The sequence below is a fragment of the Salvelinus fontinalis genome, chromosome 9, assembly GCF_029448725.1.
Source record: "Salvelinus fontinalis isolate EN_2023a chromosome 9, ASM2944872v1, whole genome shotgun sequence".
Lineage (NCBI taxonomy): Eukaryota > Metazoa > Chordata > Actinopteri > Salmoniformes > Salmonidae > Salvelinus > Salvelinus fontinalis.
This window is the reverse complement of record NC_074673.1, coordinates 27,463,721-27,483,994: the sequence shown is the minus strand read 5'-3', so window position 1 is coordinate 27,483,994 and position 20,274 is coordinate 27,463,721. Positions and strand designations below refer to the sequence as shown.

Here is a 20,274-nt window from a genome sequence, read left to right as displayed (position 1 = left end):
TAAAACCAATAACCTGAGAAAATGTATTTTGAAATGTTGTTGAATTTTTGCCTGGTTAAACCAGACTGAATGTAGTTATGGTCGTATCTACACTTGACACTTACAGTACATTCAACTTCTGCTATCAGAATGCAAAGCTATCCGAATGCAAAGTCGCTTTGTGGTTTGATTGTGTTCAGATCTGTCTGACGACTTCAGGAAGTGGTCAGGGATGCATTGTGTGAGGATTTCTCTTTAGTCTGGATGCAATCAGCACATACAATGGGCAAAAGCATATACAATGGGCGACGTCATCAGCACTCCTCCCACAAGTCTCCAGAAAACGTGTGTTTTGGGACCGAGAGGCAACTTTTCATTATAATGTTAGAGGAAATACGTTCCTAGCATGTGAAGAACGTCTTTGCGGGCCTCCTAAATGCTGGCCAGCTAGCTAATATTCATAAACAAATATGTTTTGTTTGGCTAGAGTTATGCTAACCCGTTTGCAATCCCTTTAGCGTTGCTTGCTAGCATTCTGGCTAGCTACAGAGGTAAGCTGACTAGTTAGCTACAGTAGTTAGCTACTGCCATCAGTTGTTGTTGTGTTATTGTCATATGTTGCCTATTCCACCGTTTGTAGAATGCATACTGTCATTTGAATATAGCGTAGGTTAAGGGAATCCGGACACACTGCGTACACAGTCGATACATTTAAATGTTTGGGCTCACTTTTTGAAAGAAAAGCACATTTTTTTCCATTAAAATAACATCAAATTGATCAGAAATACAGTGTAGACATTGTTAATGTTGTAAATGACTATTGTAGCTGGAAATGGCAGATTTTGGGGGGGAATATCTACAAAGGCGTACAGAGGCGCATTATCAGTAACCATCACTCCTGTGTTCCAATAGCATGTTATGTTAGCTAATCCAACTTTATCATTTTAAAAGGCTAATTGATCATTAGAAAACCCTTTTGCAGTTATGTTAGCACAGCTGAAAACTGTTGTGCTGATTAAAGAAGCAATAAAACTAGCCTTCTTTAGACTAGTTGAGTATCTGGAGCATCAGCATTTGTGGGTTCGATTACAGGCTCATAATGGCCAGAAACAAAGAACTTTCTTCTGAAACTCGTCAGTCTGTTTTTGTTCGGAGAAATGAAGGCTATTCCATGTGAGAAATTGCCAAGAAACTGAAAATATTGTACAACGCTGTGTACTACTCCCTTCACAGATCAGAGCAAACTGTCTCTAAGCAGAATAGAAAGAGGAGTGGGAGGTCCCGGTGCACAACTGAGCAAGAGGACAAGTACATTAGTGTCTAGTTTGAGAAACAGACGCCTCATAAATCCTCAACTGGCAGCTTCATTAAATAGTACCCGCAAAACACCAGTCTCAACGTCAACAGTGAAGAGGCGACTCCGGGATGATGGCGTTTGTTGGTGTTTTGTTGATGTTCTGGTTTATGGTAGGAAGATTTTCATTTACACTGAACAAAAATATAAACGCAACATGTGAAGTGTTGGTCACATGTTTCATGAGCTGAAATAAAAGACCCCAGAATTGTTCCATACGCAAAAAAAACTACGTATTTCTCTCAAATTTTGTGGACATGTTTACATCCCTGTTAGTGAGCATTTCTCCTTTGCCAAGATAATCCATCCACATGACAGGTGTGTCATATCAAGAAGCTGATTAAACAGCATTACACAGGTGCACTTTGTGCTGGGGACAATAAAAGGCCACTCTAAAATGTGCAGTTCTGTCACACAACAGAATGCCACAGATGTCTCAAGTGTGCAATTGGAATGCTGGAATGGAGTGTGGAATGGAGTGTGCGATTGGAATGCTGACTACAGGAATGTCCACCAGAGCAATTGACAGATAATTTAATGTTAATTTCTCTACCATGAGCTGCCTCCAGCGTTGTTTTTGATAATTTGGAACTACGTCCAACCGTCCAGACAACCGCAGATCACATGTAACCACGCCAGCCCAGGACCTCCACATCCGGCTTCTTCACCTGCGGGATCGTCTGAGACCAACCACCCGGACAGCTGTCTGTAATAAAGCCCTTTGTGGGGAAAAACTTATTCTGATTGGCTGTGCGTGGCTCCCCAGTGGGTGAGATTGGCTCTTCTCAAGCCCACCCATGGCTGTGCCCCTGCCCAGTCATGTGAACTCCATAGATTAGGGCCTCATTTATTTAAATTGACTAATTTCCTTATACGAACTGTAACTCCGTAAAATCGTTGAAATTGTTGCATGTTGCGTTTATAGTTTTGTTCAGAATAGATACATTTCTACCAGATTAGATGACTGTTTTGAATCATGTAATTAACTCTATGACATTCTCGTAGACCTGAGGGGTATACTACAAAGCAGGACCAATGAGTTGGCCAGCTAACTTCGATTAACAGCCAAAAATAACTATTGATTTTATGGTTCATTAAGAAAGCTATTTCGTAGATATATGTTTTTGGTTGTTATGAAAAATCCATGCAGTATTTTTCTGGATTAATATACAAGATAATATGAAATACACTTGTGTGAAAATGTCCTTGTGGTTTCTGTTGGTATGCAGGGTGGTGATGTTCCTGCTTCTGAAAAGAAAGGGGGTTACTGTGAAGCACCCTATTTTATCTGTAAACACAGTTAGATTGATCTGACAATGATTTTTCTACTCATCAGCTGTTTTGAGTTATGAGCCATACACAGCTCAAGCATAACCAAATACACAGTATAGGCACAGATAAGCAATCAATGCTAAAACATAGCATATATATTTCAGAAACACAGAACACTGGCATTCTATGTGCTTAGTCTCTGTCTATTGACATGTACATGCTTTTCCAGAGTGTACTGTTCTTTTTTTCTCAAAATGTAATTTTTGTGACTGAGTGTGCTTGTACTGAGTGTGACTCAGTGTCTGATCATCTGGCCTGTATGTTCCTCTCAGAGGGTTGATCATTCAGTAACACATTGTTCCAGAGGAAAGGGCAGACAGGACAGAGGAGGCTCTCAGCCTCAGGGCTCTCTCTAAGCAGGGGAAGGGAAGGGTGAAGAGCTAGCAGGAGGCTTGGACAAAGCTTCTGCTGAAACGAATCATTGATGGAGAGGTGAATGTTACCTCAGAAACCACAAACCTGCAGAGATTGAGAGAGTTGAAGTAGGCCCAGAGCACTGAATATGTGTTTTTCTTATGTGGTGACATGTGCTTCAATCTACAGGAAGTAACGTAATAAAAAGTCCCCACGATAATCTGTCAGTTTAAACTCTTAAATACAAGTAAAACTACATGCATGCTCTTCAACCGATCGCTGCCTGCACCTGCCCGCCTGTCCAACATCACTACTTTGGACGGCTCTGACTTAGAATATGTGGACAACTACAAATACCTAGGTGTCTGGTTAGACTGTAAACTCTCCTTCCAGACTCACATCAAGCATCTCCAATCCAAAGTTAAATCTAGAATCGGCTTCCTATTCCGCAACAAAGCATCCTTCACTCATGCTGCCAAACATACCCTTGTAAAACTGACCATCCTACCAATCCTCGACTTCGGTGATGTCATTTATAAAATAGCCTCCAAAACCCTACTCAATAAATTGGATGCAGTCTATCACAGTGCCATCCGTTTTGTCACCAAAGCCCCATATACTACCCACCACTGCGACCTGTACGCTCTCGTTGGCTGGCCCTCGCTTCACACTCGTCGCCAAACCCACTGGCTCCAAGTCATCTACAAGACCCTGCTAGGTAAAGTCCCCCCTTATCTCAGCTCGCTGGTCACCATAGCAACGCCCACCCGTAGCATGCGCTCCAGCAGGTATATCTCTCTGGTCACCCCCAAAACCAATTCTTCCTTTGGCCGCCTCTCCTTCCAGTTCTCTGCTGCCAATGACTGGAACGAACTACAAAAATCTCTGAAACTGGAAACACTTATCTCCCTCACTAGCTTTAAGCACCAGCTGTCAGAGCAGCTCATAGATTACTGCACCTGTACATAGCCCATCTATAATTTAGCCCAAACAACTACCTCTTTACCTACTGTATTTATTTATTTTGCTCCTTTGCACCCCATTATTTCTATCTCTACTTTGCACCTTCTTCCACTGCAAACCAACCATTCCAGTGTTTTTTTACTTGCTATATTGTATTTACTTCACCACCATGGCCTTTTTATATTTTTATTTATTTATATATATATTTTGTTTGCCTTCACCTCCCTTATCTCACCTCACTTGCTCATATTGTATATAGACTTATTTTTCACTGTATTATTGACTGTATGTTTGTTTTACTCCATGTGTAACTATGTGTTGTTGTATGTGCCGAACTGCTTTGCTTTATCTTGGCCAGGTCGCAATTGTAAATGAGAACATGTTCTCAATTTGCCTACCTGGTTAAATAAAGGTGAAATAAAAATAAATAAAAAGATGTATAAAGGTAGTTTTGTGCCAGCAAAAATAAGGGGTTAAATAATTTGTGTCCAAAAAATATTTCCTGATCTTTTGTCACGGCCGTTTATAGTAGTGGACCAAGGCGCAAGGTTTTGAGCTTACATACTTCTTTATTTAACGATGTCGCCAACAAAACAATAAATATCCAAACGACACGTGACGCCAACGTAGTGCATCCAGGCAACTAAACATGGACAACTACCCACAAAACCAACATGGAAAATGGCAACCTAAATAGGCTCCCCAATCAGAGACAACGATAAACATCTGTCTCTGATTGGGAACCCATTCATGCCACCATAAACCTACATACCCCTAGACAATACAAATCCCCATAGATAACCAAAAACCCTAGACAAGACAAAAAATATACAATACAAAAACTAAACAAACCACCCTTGTCACACCCTGACCTAACCAAATAATAAAGAAAGCAAATATAACTAAAGTCAGGGTGTGACATCTTTCTTATATCTCCTAGATATAGGACAGACCATTCAAAACCTTATTCCTTATGATACATTTTTTGACTGTCTTTTTTTTGCCGTTTATGAATGTGTTATTCAAGGTGGGCTGTAGTGTAAAGGCCAAATACTTTTTAAAATATTATTTTGGGGATACCTCAAGGGATCCTAAAATTCTACATCAAATAGCTAAATGATCCATGGTATGACCATCTTAAAACAATTCCATATGTTAGCTTAGTAGTATTCCACCCCAACGGTTTAGACCTTTAGAAGTTAACTGCCAGAAGGCAGGTAGGCAGGAGGTTCAGCAAAATAGTTGTTTTATTCACAAAATAAGGATAGCCTAGTGATAGCAGTTTAGGATAAGTGATGATTTATGTCAGCAAGGCATATGTCAAAATTACTTTAAAAACTAATAAAATATTAACAAAAACTTCTCAAGAAAGAATTGAACCGTATCAAAACTGCATTTGACCTAAGGAAATAGGTTTTGCTTGGCTGACGCGACCCACATGCCTCACAGCTCACTCACTGGGCAAAAACTGGTTTCAACAACAAAACATTCTATGTGATGACGTTGAATCAATGTGGAAAACTGATTGGATTTGCAAAAAGTCATCAACATAATGGAATGTCATATTTTTTCACTCAACTTTTAACCTAAATCCAATGACATGGTGACATTTTTTTGTTAAACAAATTTAACCAGATTTAAATCAAAACTAGACGTTGAACTGACGTCTGTGCCCAGTGGGCAGGGAGCGCTGTGACCACACTGGTCTGGAAAGGAGGCAGTTTGTTAATGTAATATTCGCTCATAAATTGTGTAATGGGTTTGATTGGTTCTCTCAAATGTTTTTTTCCCTCGGGGGTTGAGACCTTTCATTGTTTGGATTTGAAATTCCAACTGTTGTAATAGAAGGGGGCGTGCATGTGTGGCTGTGTGTGGCTGTGCATGTGGGTGTTTGAGTGAGAAAGACACAGAGGAGAACCAATCAGTAAAAAAGCACTGCCCCCTTCATTATCGATGCATTGTGCCGACAACATCAAAGTGCCGTTCCAGACTCTAAAGTCAGGAGGACTTCGAGAGTTAGGTGTTATACAACGTATCCACACACGGATAGGCTAAATATTACTTATCAGAGCTCCTCGCAGTCGAACACAAAAACTAGCAAAGCCAGGTAGAAATAGCTAGTGCTACCCCTGGGCTAAACCATAGATTCAATGAACAGGGATGCACATGACCGATTCCCTGTTTAAATCTAATTTACCCAACACATAGGCCATGAAATGGTCTAAAAGCAGACTTATCATATTTTTATCTGCCTTATACTCAAACATTTTACTATAGGTGTCACGACTTCCGCCGAAGTCGGTTCCTCTCTTTGTTCGGGCGGCGTCGACGTCACCGGTCTTCTAGCCATCGCCGATCCACCTTTCATTTTCCATTTGTTTTGTCTTGTCTTCCTGCACACCTGGTTTACATCTCCTACTAATTAACATGTGTATTTAACCCTCTGTTCCCTCCATGTCTGTGTGGGGTATTGTTTATTGTCAAGGTTAATACGCTTCCGGCTGGTTTGCGCCGTGTTTTGTTTTATACCCATGCTTTGTGGCAGCCGGTACTTTGTACTTGGGTTTTGTACTTTGTGCTGCCTCACTTGTTCTTTGGGCATTTGTTTTGTGACACAGTTGCGTTCTGTGTTATGATTGCCTAAGTAAAGTGCTTTGTCCATTCATCTCTGCTCTCCTGCGCCTGACTTCCATGCACCAGCTACACCCACCATTGACAATAGGTGATATCTCATTAAACAAATAAACCAAAAATACTAAATGACTGTACATGCACACGTCCATGGTTCGAGCATCTTGTAAAGAATGCGAACATGCACGAATGGAGCTCCGAGAAGCGGGAACAAACACAAAGCAGGCCTAAGCATTCAAAATAAATGCACAAATTTACATAACCTAGCTAGGTATAACTTTTAAATCTTGACTATTTAAATGCTTTGACTTCTCATTGCAGCCCCATAGGCCTATTCACACACACCTTCTCTTCTCTCCATAGGAGTTCTTTGGCCGGTGGTAGTTTTGGCCTGAGTTGGTGATCGGCATCATGGAGGTGGTTATGAACATTCTCAAGACACCAGTGCCCAGTGGGGTGTCTATGACCCTGGGCCTGTTCATGATCTTCCTGGCTCTGCTGTACTGGTAACTCAATGTCTTCTGCCTCTAGTCTAGGTCAATAGAACAAATCCAAAACTTAGCATGTATTGTATACAGATGTGTCTGTTGGTACTGTATGTATTTTTCAGTCTAGTTGGGCTATATTTCCACTAATATGATCCCACTATGGAAAGGGCAGACTCTCACGAACACAATGGTGTTTTCCGTTTTCTACAAACCCACACAAATGTCATGGGACTCGTCTGAAGGTAAACCGGTACCGGTTTAAAAAATGAATAGATGTATGGAAATTGGGTTAAATATGTATCAAACATATTTGTAAACATTTTTTAAATATAAACATTTGGGATACCTTAAATTCAAAACCAAATAGCTAAACAGTCCATGTTAGCTTAGTAGTTAGTTCACAGAAGCCGGCATATCACTGTAATTGTATGGTATTCAGATGACACACAAAAAGTCCTCAATTCAGGATGAATGCTTAATCAACATGCACCAGTCAAAATAGAATGTGCTTACTCTCAACCCTCATCACATCTGACGAAGAGTCAGGAAACCACTTTGCAGAAGGAGCACGTTTCATTTTAGCCTCACATTAGCTAGGATTAGTAGTCGTTGAGGTCAGCCGTGTGAGATTGATGCTCTGCCATACAAAGGAGCGAGAGGGCCTGACAGCATGCTCTTTCTCCTTGCAGAGCACGGAGACTGACTGAACACTGGTCACTGTGCACTGTTGTGGAAAATGTTGTTTTTTTGTAAAGCAAGCATAAAGCCTGCTGTTTGTCATATCCCGGTGATACACTCTTTTAACTTGTTGGTTATACATTACATACTGTAGGTTTCCACTTCAGATGTACAGTATAACAGTATCAGACACCATGTTGAAACTGTTGGTTTTAAAGATGCCCACAACAGACACACACACACACACACACACACACACACACACACACACACACACACACACACACACACACACACACACACACACACACACACACACACACACACACACACACACACACACACACACACACACACACACACACACACACACAACACATACCATACCATACAGTAACACTCGGTTCCACAGAACAAGTAAATTCCTGTCTTTTGGCAAATCTGCAGCTGCCATTCAGTTGGAAGAAATTAAAGAGGATTTTTAATGTAAGTTCCGAAATTGAGATTTATACTGTATCTGAGGATGAAACTAGCCTGCATGAGGGGCCGTCATGACACCGGGGTTAGAAATGAACATATTTAGGAGGGGCAAAGTCAATTTGTCTCTGGCACGACTCCATAAAGACTTAAGCCACATTAAAGTATGGGTGGTATGCTAGCAGCATACCACCCTGCATACCACTGCTGGCTTGCTTCTGAAGCTAAGCAGGGTTGGTCCTGGTCAGTCCCTGGATGGGAGACCAGATGCTGCTGGAAGTGGTGTTGGAGGGCCAGTAGGAGGCACTCTTCCTCTGGTCTAAAAAAATATCCCAATGCCCCAGTGCAGTGATTGGGGACACTGCCCTGTGTAGGGTGCTGTCTTTCGGATGGGACGTTAAACGGGTGTCCTGACTCTCTCTGAGGTCATTAAAGATCCCATGGCACTTATCGTAAGAGTAGGGGTGTTAACCCCGGTGTCCTGGCTAAATTCCCAATCTGGCCCTCAAACCATCATGGTCACCTAATAATCCCCAGTTTACAATTGGCTCATTCATCCCCCTCCTCTCCCCTGTAACTATTCCCCAGGTCGTTGCTGCAAATGAGAATGTGTTCTCAGTCAACTTACCTGGTAAACTAATGGTAAAATAAAAAAAAATAAAAAAAGACTTCAACTCACAGTTTAAAGGAGATGTTGCGTCCTTGAGGCGTCAATCATGTCTCAGTAGTACCTTTGCACTCATTTAAACTGCATAAGTTGTTCTCTGGGAAATCATAACACTGCCTTGTTTGCTGTGAAGTCTTTTCCATTTACTTCACATAAATACTCATACTCTGCATGCTCAAAATGTCAAGGCTTGTTAATAATCTTTATCTCCAAGAAATGGCTTATTCACAGTTGCGGCACTGCTGGCAGTTTTAATACAGGGATGTTTTCAACAGCAATACACAAGCACTTCCTCCCTCAGGAGATCTAGGGCTTGTCTTGGCCAGGCAGTGTCTGCCCAATCCGAGTTTCACACTGCTCAAGCTGAACCTCAGCTGAACCCTCCCTGGGACCAGACTCCACCTCTCTCTCATGGCAGCTCTCTCTCTCATGGCAGCTGAAAGCTCAGCCGTCTGGCTAGAAGACCACAGGACAGAGTGCCACCTACTGGCCAGTGGAGTAATGACCTGTCTGTCTTGTAAAACAAAGCAGGCTGCTGCTTGGCTAACAGGGTTATATTCATTTGGCACCAAATTGTGGAAAACAGACTGAAACAAGAAGGGACTACCCGAACTTGTCCATTTTCTGTTTTGCTACAGAATGCCCTAATGAATACAATCCTGGTTTATTCCCACTATAAAATCATTTGATCGTCTGTTCTTGCGTTTTATGGATGGCTTTTTTTTTTTCAAATAGACCTTTTTCCCACATGGTTTGGGCAGGTCCAGTCATATTATTTACTTCCTATATGACTCAATTGTCTATTGCTTTGCTTTTCTATCTGGTGTATGTGACAATAAAATATATATTTTATCATTTTTGTTTGACTCATGTGAGCTTGATGGGGAAATTATCTGTCTGTTTGGGGATAGAGAGAAGTTTCTATAGCTTAGGTAACTCGGATATTTCCACCATCTGTGTGTTATACATTGGGTCTCCCCAATATGCTGTTAGCTCAGTGTGAATATTGTGTGAAATACAATGCACCCTGGCACATAGGCACAGTGACTGAACTCCCCCCTCACCCCATCTCCCTCTCTCTCTCTCTCTCTCTCTCTCTCTCTCTCTCTCTCTCTCTATCCCCTTCTCTCTCTCTCTCTCTCTCTCTCTCTCTCTCTGTCTCTTTCTCTCTCTCTCTCTCTGTCTCTCTCTCTCTCTCTATCCCCTTCTCTCTCTCTCTCTCTCTCTCTCTCTCTCTCTCTCTCTCTCTCTCTCTATCCCCTTCTCTCTCTCTCTCTCTCTCTCTCTCTCTCTCTCTCTCTCTCTCTCTCTCTCTCTCTCTCTCTCTCTCTCTCTATCCCCTTCTCTCTCTCTCTCTCTCTGTTTCTTTCTCTCTCTCTCTCTCTCTCTCTCTCTGTCTCACACACACACACACACAACCCCACATACACACACCCTCCTCCGCTGTAACTTGAGACGATTGTTTTCCTGTCCCTGTGTCCCCTCGAGAAAGTGTGCTAAACTCTGTAGCGAAATGAACTCTGCAAGGAACACAGTGTGTGTAACCCAACCAGGGTCCATTCACTGGCTAGTCAGTCCAAGTGGAAAGCATGACATAGCCACCGATGATCTCATAACAAATTAACCCCGAATAAGGCTGTGATATCCAAGTGTCTCATCGTTGTTGGATGCTCTACCATAAGCACCGATTCAAAGGTCTTGATGAAGATTGTGATATCATTGGATGTTCAGACACAGAGCCATATTGCAAATGTAAGACTTATAGGTAGCATCCCTTATATAAATTCATATAGGGAGGTTTAGTATAAGGAGATACTCCTTTAGTTTGTTTTTGATATAAATGGCTTTCAAATTGTCAATATCCTGGCCACACTGTTCACATGTACAGTTCTCTGTATTGGACTCTGACATCATGCATGAACCAACGTGTTTCCTTAAGGCTGAATCTATAAGCATACAGGATAACAGTGGCTCCACTTATTGAAATAAGCAGATAGATGCCTTTTGTGCAATAATATCCCTCATTGTAAATATGCAATGAGAGATTGATCAGATCAAAAGGTTTCATCCCACTCCTTACATGCCTTGCCAGTGCTCTAGGAATAGTGTGCATATGCGAATATGTGTATTTGTTTGTGTGTGTGTGTGCGTGCGTGTGTGCGTGCGTGCGTACGTACGTACGTACGCACGTGCAAGTCTTTACAGCTCCCCTTATAAACCCTGAACCCAACCCTACTGAATAATAGAGGAAGTAACGGAGAGCGGGCTGCAGCTAAAATATCAGAACTGGGCATTATAAAACGACCCACCCTATTGAGTAGCTCAGACTGGAGCCTCTTCAGGCAGAGCCATAGCACAGTCCCTAATTAGACCTGGGTTCAAATACTATTTAAAATCCTTTCAAATATTTTATCGGGGCTTGATTGAGCTTACCTGGTGCAATTGGACTAATATATTAGTCCCAAAAGTGTGATCCCCGACCCATCTTGCACTCCAGGCATACAAGATCAAAAGCTTAAATATTTCAAATAACATTTGAACCCAGGTGTGCGTTCTCTAATATAAACCCAGGACAGCTGACTTGGCAATGCTGCACCACGGTGCTCCGACGTCCTGCAGTTTGACTTCCGTTGTCATTGGCCGAGTCCTGTGGAGTGCTTATTTTTTAATTGAGGCTGTTTGGACAGCTCATCCATCACTGACTGCACACCTCACACCTCCCTCACTGACTGACTGACTGACTGACTGACTCAGACAGACAGACAGACAGACAGACAGACAGACAGACAGACAACATGCCCCGCTCAGTCATTTTTTTTTTAACATGGTTATTAATATTGTATATGGTCCGCTGCTAAAATATCACAGATACCAACCTACCCACCCACTGAACTGTACAGTTCATCCTTCCAAGTCCACAAAGGCACTGCAAAGTACTCTATGTACAGGTAGCAAATGTCAGATTAAAATGTAGGCTTTGGCTTGACATGATATGGACAATAGCTCATTCTCGCCCTCCTCCTCATGATATCTGACCTGACAGACTGACTTGAACCCTCCGGAAAGACTGTACACCAAAGAAAAATGTGTTTTTAGAAACATATGAATAGATTTTCACATTTTTTTAAAATTGTCCTTCTAATAAGTCTATCCCAAGTTAGGAAATTTGGGTAGACATTTAATTGGAGATGCTGTTATGGTAGCCTATATCTAGATGCTACTCTGTAGTACAAAGCTACACTCTTAGCAACGCTACACTCTTAGAAACGCTACACTCTTAGAAACGCTACACTCTTAGAAACGCTACACTCTTAGCAACGCTACACTCTTAGAAACGCTACACTCTTAGCTACGCTACACTCTTAGAGACGCTACACTCTTAGCGACGCTACACTCTTAGCGACGCTACACTCTTAGAAACGCTACACTCTTAGAAACGCTACACTCTTAGCAACGCTACACTCTTAGAAACGCTACACTCTTAGCAACGCTACACTCTTAGCAACGCTACACTCTTAGAAACGCTACACTCTTAGCAACGCTACACTCTTAGCAACGCTACACTCTTAGCAACGCTACACTCTTAGCAACGCTACACTCTTAGCAACGCTACACTCTTAGAAACGCTACACTCTTAGCAACGCTACACTCTTAGCAACGCTACACTCTTAGCAACGCTACATTCTTAGCAACGCTACACTCTTAGCAACGCTACACTCTTAGAAACGCTACACTCTTAGCTACGCTACACTATTAGAGACGCTACACTCTTAGCGACGCTACACTCTTAGCGACGCTACACTCTTAGCAACGCTACACTCTTAGAAACGCTACACTCTTAGCAACGCTACACTCTTAGAAACGCTACACTCTTAGCAACGCTACACTCTTAGCAACGCTACACTCTTAGCAACGCTACACTCTTAGAAACGCTACACTCTTAGAAACGCTACACTCTTAGCAACGCTACACTCTTAGCAACGCTACACTCTTAGCAACGCTACACTCTTAGAAACGCTACACTCTTAGCAACGCTACACTCTTAGCAACGCTACACTCTTAGAAACGCTACATTCTTAGCAACGCTACACTCTTAGAAACGCTACACTCTTAGCTACGCTACACTATTAGAGACGCTACACTCTTAGCGACGCTACACTCTTAGCGACGCTACACTCTTAGAAATGCTACACTCTTAGAAACGCTACACTCTTAGCAACGCTACACTCTTAGCAACGCTACACTCTTAGCAACGCTACACTCTTAGAAACGCTACACTCTTAGCAACGCTACACTCTTAGAAACGCTACACTCTTAGCTACGCTACACTATTAGAGACGCTACACTCTTAGCGACGCTACACTCTTAGCGACGCTACACTCTTAGCGACGCTACACTCTTAGAAACGCTACACTCTTAGCAACGCTACACTCTTAGCAACGCTACACTCTTAGAAACGCTACACTCTTAGCAACGCTACACTCTTAGAAACGCTACACTCTTAGCAACGCTACACTCTTAGAAACGCTACACTCTTAGCAACGCTACACTCTTAGAAACGCTACACTCTTAGCAACGCTACACTCTTAGAAACGCTACACTCTTAGAAACGCTACACTCTTAGAAACGCTACACTCTTAGCAACGCTACACTCTTAGAAACGCTACACTCTTAGAAACGCTACACTCTTAGCAACGCTACACTCTTAGCAACGCTACACTCTTAGCAACGCTACACTCTTAGAAACGCTACACTCTTAGCAACGCTACACTCTTAGCAACGCTACACTCTTAGCAACGCTACACTCTTAGAAACGCTACACTCTTAGCAACGCTACACTCTTAGAAACGCTACACTCTTAGCAACGCTACACTCTTAGAAACGCTACACTCTTAGCAACGCTACACTCTTAGCAACGCTACACTCTTAGCAGCGCTACACTCTTAGAAACGCTACACTCTTAGCAACGCTACACTCTTAGAAACGCTACACTCTTAGAAACGCTACACTCTTAGCAACGCTACACTCTTAGAAACGCTACACTCTTAGAAACGCTACACTCTTAGCAACGCTACACTCTTAGAAACGCTACACATTAAGGCTGTCCCCATAGGAGAAACATTTTTTTATTCCAGGTAGAACCCATTTGGTTTCCATGTAGAACCCTCTGTAGAAAGGAACCCACACGGTTCTACCTGCAACCAAAAATGGTTCTTGAAAGGGTTCTCCTATGGGGACAGCCTTTAAGGTTCTAGATAGCACATTTCTTCCTAAGAATGTAGTCAGTCTTTATGACTAAACTGACATCAGAGAGGACGTGTTTCTTTTTCCACGATAGCCCTGTCTTCCTGTTGCACTCAAGTAGCCACCCCTTTTAATGGGCCAGCAAAGCCCCATTAGTCACCTTTACGTTGCGGCAACTTCGTGAGATAATCTTTTCCCATCCTTGAGGTAGGCTGTAAAAAGATTTGTTGTTATTGTTTTTCTGGTGCGTGGATTGGGTGAAGCAGAAGTGGCATAGGGGGAGAGAGAAACACTGTGTGCGGGCATGCACACGCCGTGTGTGTGTGTGTGTGTGTGTGTAAGGGAGGGAGGGGTCCATGTGACTCACAATTACTGGAAATGGAATGGAGGTGCCAGTCACATGTGCCTTTTGTTTGGCGGCAGCATGACTCCATGACAGTGTGACTCTCCATCTCCGTACAATACACCTGCTCACACTCCAGATCTAATAGAACAGCATGACGCACCTCTCAAATCACCTTGCCTGCTTTCCTTTGTCAACCTTTATCATAAAGAAATCCCACTCTCCTTCCACTCGTCACTGGCTTCTCCTTGGTTAATTTTGGTCTGCGGCTTTGCTTGTGGAAGCTCATTGGAGGAACACTGAGTAGCCCCTGTATTGTGCATTCGTACAGCAGCTGTGTGACTCTCTATAATAGAAGGATGGCAGACAGTGCATTGGTACAGAGCAGTGATTTGTGTGTTTAATTAACAGTCTTAAAGCAGCGGTGCAGTTAAAAAGGTGATTTTTTGTATGACATTTCCACTCTATGAGGTCGAAATAACACTCTGAAATTGTGAAAATTATGATAATCCCCCTTTTGTGCAAGAGCTGTTTGAAAGCCTATTCAGGTGGGATGGAACTTTTGGCCCACATCATGACGTCACAATGTGATCTGATTATAATAGACCAATGACTGTTCATCTAGGTAAGGGGGTGGGCTCTAGACCATCCTATCAGCCCATCAAAACTGTAAATGTAAATGTAAATATCTTCAAAACAAAATCCTGACACCCACATGATCAGACTGAGCATTTCAAGGGCCAAAGGAGGCTCAAAATACATTTGTCAGTTATTTTCATTGAATAAACAAACACCGTGACATACAGTGATGATTTAAAAACAAAGTTTCAAAGACTGCAGCTTTAACAGTCTTTCAACATAGCTGATGAGTGTAGTTGGAGACCATGATGAGATGGGGAGAAGCATGCTCTGTCCAATAAGAGGGATCCGGTAGTCATCATGGCTGCAGTTGGGCCTCTGGTTAACACAACCCAAAAACTGATGGTACTAATGTAATGCAGATTAACCATGTGCTAGGGGAGATTGTTCAGTGAGAGGTGGATGTGGATACATTGAAAGGGACAAATATTATTATAAAGAGAGTTTAATAGATTTTCATCTGAGTCTGTGTGCTTCAGCTCTCTATGTATGTGGAGACAAGGCTAATATGAGCTGTAGCCAATGTGCTAATGTCTCACATAATTACCCCATTATCTAGCGGGATTAGAAAGCTGCTAAAACAGTTTGTCTGTGGTGGGATTGTGTAATGCTTGATGAATAGTTTGTGTTACATTAGATTGGGTTGATGAGCCCTCTTTCAATACAAATAACTATTAACAAAAGGTTACACACAATCATACACTTTTCCTTATCAATAACTGAAGGAGATGGGGTTCTTGGACCAAAAGTGTTGATAATGTGTGGGTGTGCACGTGTGTGTGTGTGTGTGTGTGTGTGTGTGTGTGTGTGTGTGTGTGTGCGTGTGCGTGTGTGTGTGTGTATGAGGGAATGGGTCATAATGGTGCAGGCTTGTGTCTGTCTGATTCTATATGTGTGAAGCCTTTGTTTTATCAGGGTTAATATTCATGGATTGGGGATTGCAGACCGTTCAGTTTTTGTTGCGGTTCATTGCTTTTCTGCACGGCACAATGGATGATGTTGATTGATGGTGTGGTACAATGGATGGTGTGACAGAGAAGAATGGAAGACATATACAGATATGGGCATGCGTCAGGGTTACACCCCCAGCTATACCTCCATAATGAAGACCGCTCTTGTTGCATAATGAAGAACATATCACACTTTGCAGGTGATTGAAAAATTGCGGAGATTTTCATCCATCAACCCCCAGGATGTTGAATGGATGACATAGAGATTGGTAAAATGGCGCCGGAAGAAATGGCATCAGTATTACGGGCGCCTAACCAATTGTGCTATAATGGTTTTTTTTTCGCGTTATTTGTAACTTATTTGTACATAACGTTTCTGACACCGTATCTTACGGGAAAAAAGAGCTTCTGGATGTCAGGACAACGATCACTCACCTCGGATTAGACAAATATTTTTCTTCAACAAACAGGACACACAGGATTTACTTCGAACACCCGACAAGGCCAACATCCCCGTCATTGGCAAGAGAAAGAGACGCAGGTACAGAGAACACAGAGCAGATTGCCTCATAAGGATCCGCAGACGGCGAGTGGGAAAACTGCCGTTACCGCCAATATTACTTGCCAATGTGCAATCACTGGACAATAAATTACACGAGGTACGATCACGAATATCCTACAAACAGGACATCAGAAACTGTAACATCTTATGTTTCACGGAATTGTGTCTGAATGATGACATGGATATTCAGCTAGCGGAATATACGCTGCACCGGCAAGATAGAACTGCACACTCTGGTAAGACGAGGGGTGGTGGTTTGTGCCTATTTGTAAACATCAGCTGGTGCACGAAATCTAAGGAAGTCTCTAGACTTTGCTCGCCTGAAGTAGAGTACTTTTGTGGCTGTTTATTTACCACCACAGACGGATGCTGGCACTAAGACTGCACTCAGTCAGCTGTATAAGGAAATAAGCTAACAGGAAACTGCTCACCCAGAGGCGGCGCTCCTAGATTTTAATGCAGGGAAACTTAAATCAGTTTTACCTCATTTCTATCAACAGGTTAAATGCGCAACCAGAGGGGAAAAAATCTAGATCAACTGTACTCCACACACAGAGACGCCTACAAAGCTCTCCCTCACCTTCCATTTGGTAAATATGACCACAATTCTATCCTCCTGAATACTGCTTACAAGCAAAAATTCAAGCAGGAAGCACCAGTGACTCGGTCTATAAAAAAGTGGTCAGATGAAGCAGATGCTAAACTACAGGACTGTTTTGCTAGCACAGACTGGAACATGTTCCGCGATTCTTCCGATGGCATTGAGGAGTACACCACATCAGTCACTGGCTTTATCAATAAGTGCATCGAGGATGTCGTCCCCACAGTGACTGTACGTACATACCCCAACCAGAAGCCATGGATTACAGGCAAAATTCGCACTGAGCTAATGGGTAGAGATGCCTCTTTCAAGGTGCGGGACTCTAACCCGGAAGCTTATAAGAAATCCTGCTATGCCCTCCGACGCACCATCAAACAGGCAAAGCACCAATACATGGCTAAAATTGAATCGTACTATACCGGCTCCGGCGCTGCTCTTATGTGGCTTGCAAACTATTACAGACTACAAAGGGAAGCACAGCCGCGAGCTGCCCAGTGACACGAGTCTACCAGACGAGCTAAATAACTTCTATGCTCGCTTCGAGGCAAGCAACACTGTGGCATGCATGAGAGCATCAGCTGTTCCGGACAAATTTGTGATCACACTCTCCGTAGCCGACGTGAGTAAGACCTTTAAACAGGTCAACATTCACAAGGCCGCGGGGCCAGACAGATTACCAGGACATGTGCTCCGGACTTGTGCTGACCAACTGGCAGGTGTCTTCACTGACATTTTCAACATGTCCCTGATTGAGTCTGTAATACCAACATGTTTCAAGCAGACCACCATAGTCCCTGTGGCCAAGAGAGACCTGGCCGGGTGGTGCCAGAATAACAACCTATCCCTCAACATAATCAAGAAAAAGGAGATGATTGTGGACTACAGGAAAAGGAGGACCGAGCACGCCAATATTCTCCTCGACGGGGCTGTAGTGGAGCAGGTTGAGAGCTTCAAGTTCCTTGGTGTCCACTTTAAAACAAACTAGAATGGTCCAAACACACCAAGACAGTCGTGAAGAGGGCACGACAAAGCCTATTCCCCCTCAGGAAACTAAAAAGATTTGGAATGGGTCCTCAGATCCTCAAAAGGTTCTACAGCTGCAACATCAAGAGCATCCTGACTGGTTGCATCACTGCCTGGTACGGCAGCTGCTCGGCCTCTGACCGCAAGTCACTACAGAGGGTAGAGCGTACGGCCCAGTACATCACTGGGGCTAAGCTGCCTGCCATCCAGTACCTCTAACCCATCCACCCCAGTCATAGAATGTTCTCTCTACTACTGCGTGGCAAGCGGTACCAAGTCTAGGACAAAAATGCTTCTCTACAGTTTTTACTGTAGAGCCATAAGACTCCTGAACAAGTAATCAAATGGCTAGCCAGACTATTTGCATTGTCCCACCCAACCCCTCTTTTACGCTACTGCTACTCTCTGTTTATCATATATGCATAGTCACTTTAACTATACATTCATGTACATACAACCTCAATTAGCCCGACTAACCGGTGCCCCAACACATTGGCTACCCGGACTATCTGCATTGTGTCCCGCCACCCGCCAACCCCTCTTTTACACTACTGCTACTCTCTGTTTATCATATATAAAGACCCTGCTAGGTAAAGTCCCCCCTTATCTCAGCTCGCTGGTCACCATAGCAGCACCTACCTGTAGCACGCGCTCCAGCAGGTATATCTCTCTGGTCACCCCCAAAACCAATTCTTCCTTTGGCCGCCTCTCCTTCCAGTTCTCTGCTGCCAATGACTGGAACGAACTACAAAAATCTCTGAAACTGGAAACACTTATCTCCCTCACTAGCTTTAAGCACCAGCTGTCAGAGCAGCTCATAGATTACTGCACCTGTACATAGCCCATCTATAATTTAGCCCAAACAACTACCTCTTTACCTACTGTATTTATTTATTTATTTTGCTCCTTTGCACCCCATTATTTCTATCTCTACTTTTTTTCTATCTCTACTATCTCTACTTTTTTTACTTTTTTTACTTGCTATATTGTATTTACTTCGCCACCATGGCTTTTTTATATTTTTATTTATTTATATATATATTTTGTTTGCCTTCACCTCCCTTATCTCACCTCACTTGCTCATATTGTATATAGACTTATTTTTCACTGTATTATTGACTGTATGTTTGTTTTACTCCATGTGTAACTATGTGTTGTTGTATGTGTCGAACTGCTTTGCTTTATCTTGGCCAGGTCGCAATTGTAAATGAGAACGTGTTCTCAATTTGCCTACCTGGTTAAATAAAGGTGAAATAAAATAAAAAAATAAATATATGCATAGTCACTTTAACCAAAACTACATGTACATACTACCTCATTTAGCCCAACTAACCGGTGCCTATATATAGCCTCGCTACTGTATATAGCCTCACTACTGTTATTTTTCACTATATTTTTACTGTTGTTTTTATTTCTTTACTTATCTATTGTTCACCTAATACCTATTTTTTACTTGAAAATCGCACTGTTGGTTAGGGCCTGTAAGTAAGCAGCGCACGTGACAAATAAACTTTGATTTGATTTGATTGATAAATTGCGGAGATTGACTTCCATCAACCCCCAGGGTGTTGAATGGATGACATAGAGAATGGAGCATGGTGGTTGTCTGAGGGAGTTCCAGCTTGGTTGAGCTAGGCTAGGCATGGGTTCTCTCAAGCTTGATTAGGCTAGGCTAGGCTAGGCATGGGTTCTCTCCAGCTTGGTTGAGCTAGGCTAGGCTAGGCCTGGGTTCTATCCAGCTTGGTTTAGCTAGGCTAGGTATGGGCTCTCTCCAGCTTGGTTGAGCTAGGCTAGGCTAGGCCTGGGTTCTCTCCAGCTTGACTAACTAGGTTAGGCTTGGGCTGGATTGTCTCCAGATTGGTTGAGCTAGGCTAGGCTAGGCATGGGTTCTCTCCAGCTTGGATGAGCTAGGCTAGACTAGGCCTAGGTCCTAGTTGTTGGCTCTTGGCATGCTGGGATGCAGGCACCGCAGCCTCACAGTTGATAAAA

The 20,274-nt window shown here is 42.9% G+C and overlaps 1 protein-coding gene across 5 annotated transcripts in view; it reads left to right on the top strand.

Moving 5' to 3' along the window:
- Positions 1–20,274, top strand: part of LOC129862366 (thromboxane-A synthase-like) — a 288,038-nt gene that overhangs the window by 2,108 nt on the left and 265,656 nt on the right. For 2 of the 5 annotated variants that reach the window (XM_055933920.1, XM_055933921.1), the window contains exon 2: positions 6,977–7,119. The exons of 2 other annotated variants lie outside the window; for them this stretch is intronic. In XM_055933920.1, the coding sequence (XP_055789895.1) occupies positions 7,025–7,119 (95 nt within the window). In that variant the 5' untranslated portion in view covers positions 6,977–7,024. Of the gene's footprint in view, positions 1–6,976; positions 7,120–20,274 lie in introns of those variants that run through there. One more of the 5 variants, XM_055933922.1, reaches the window with a different exon arrangement.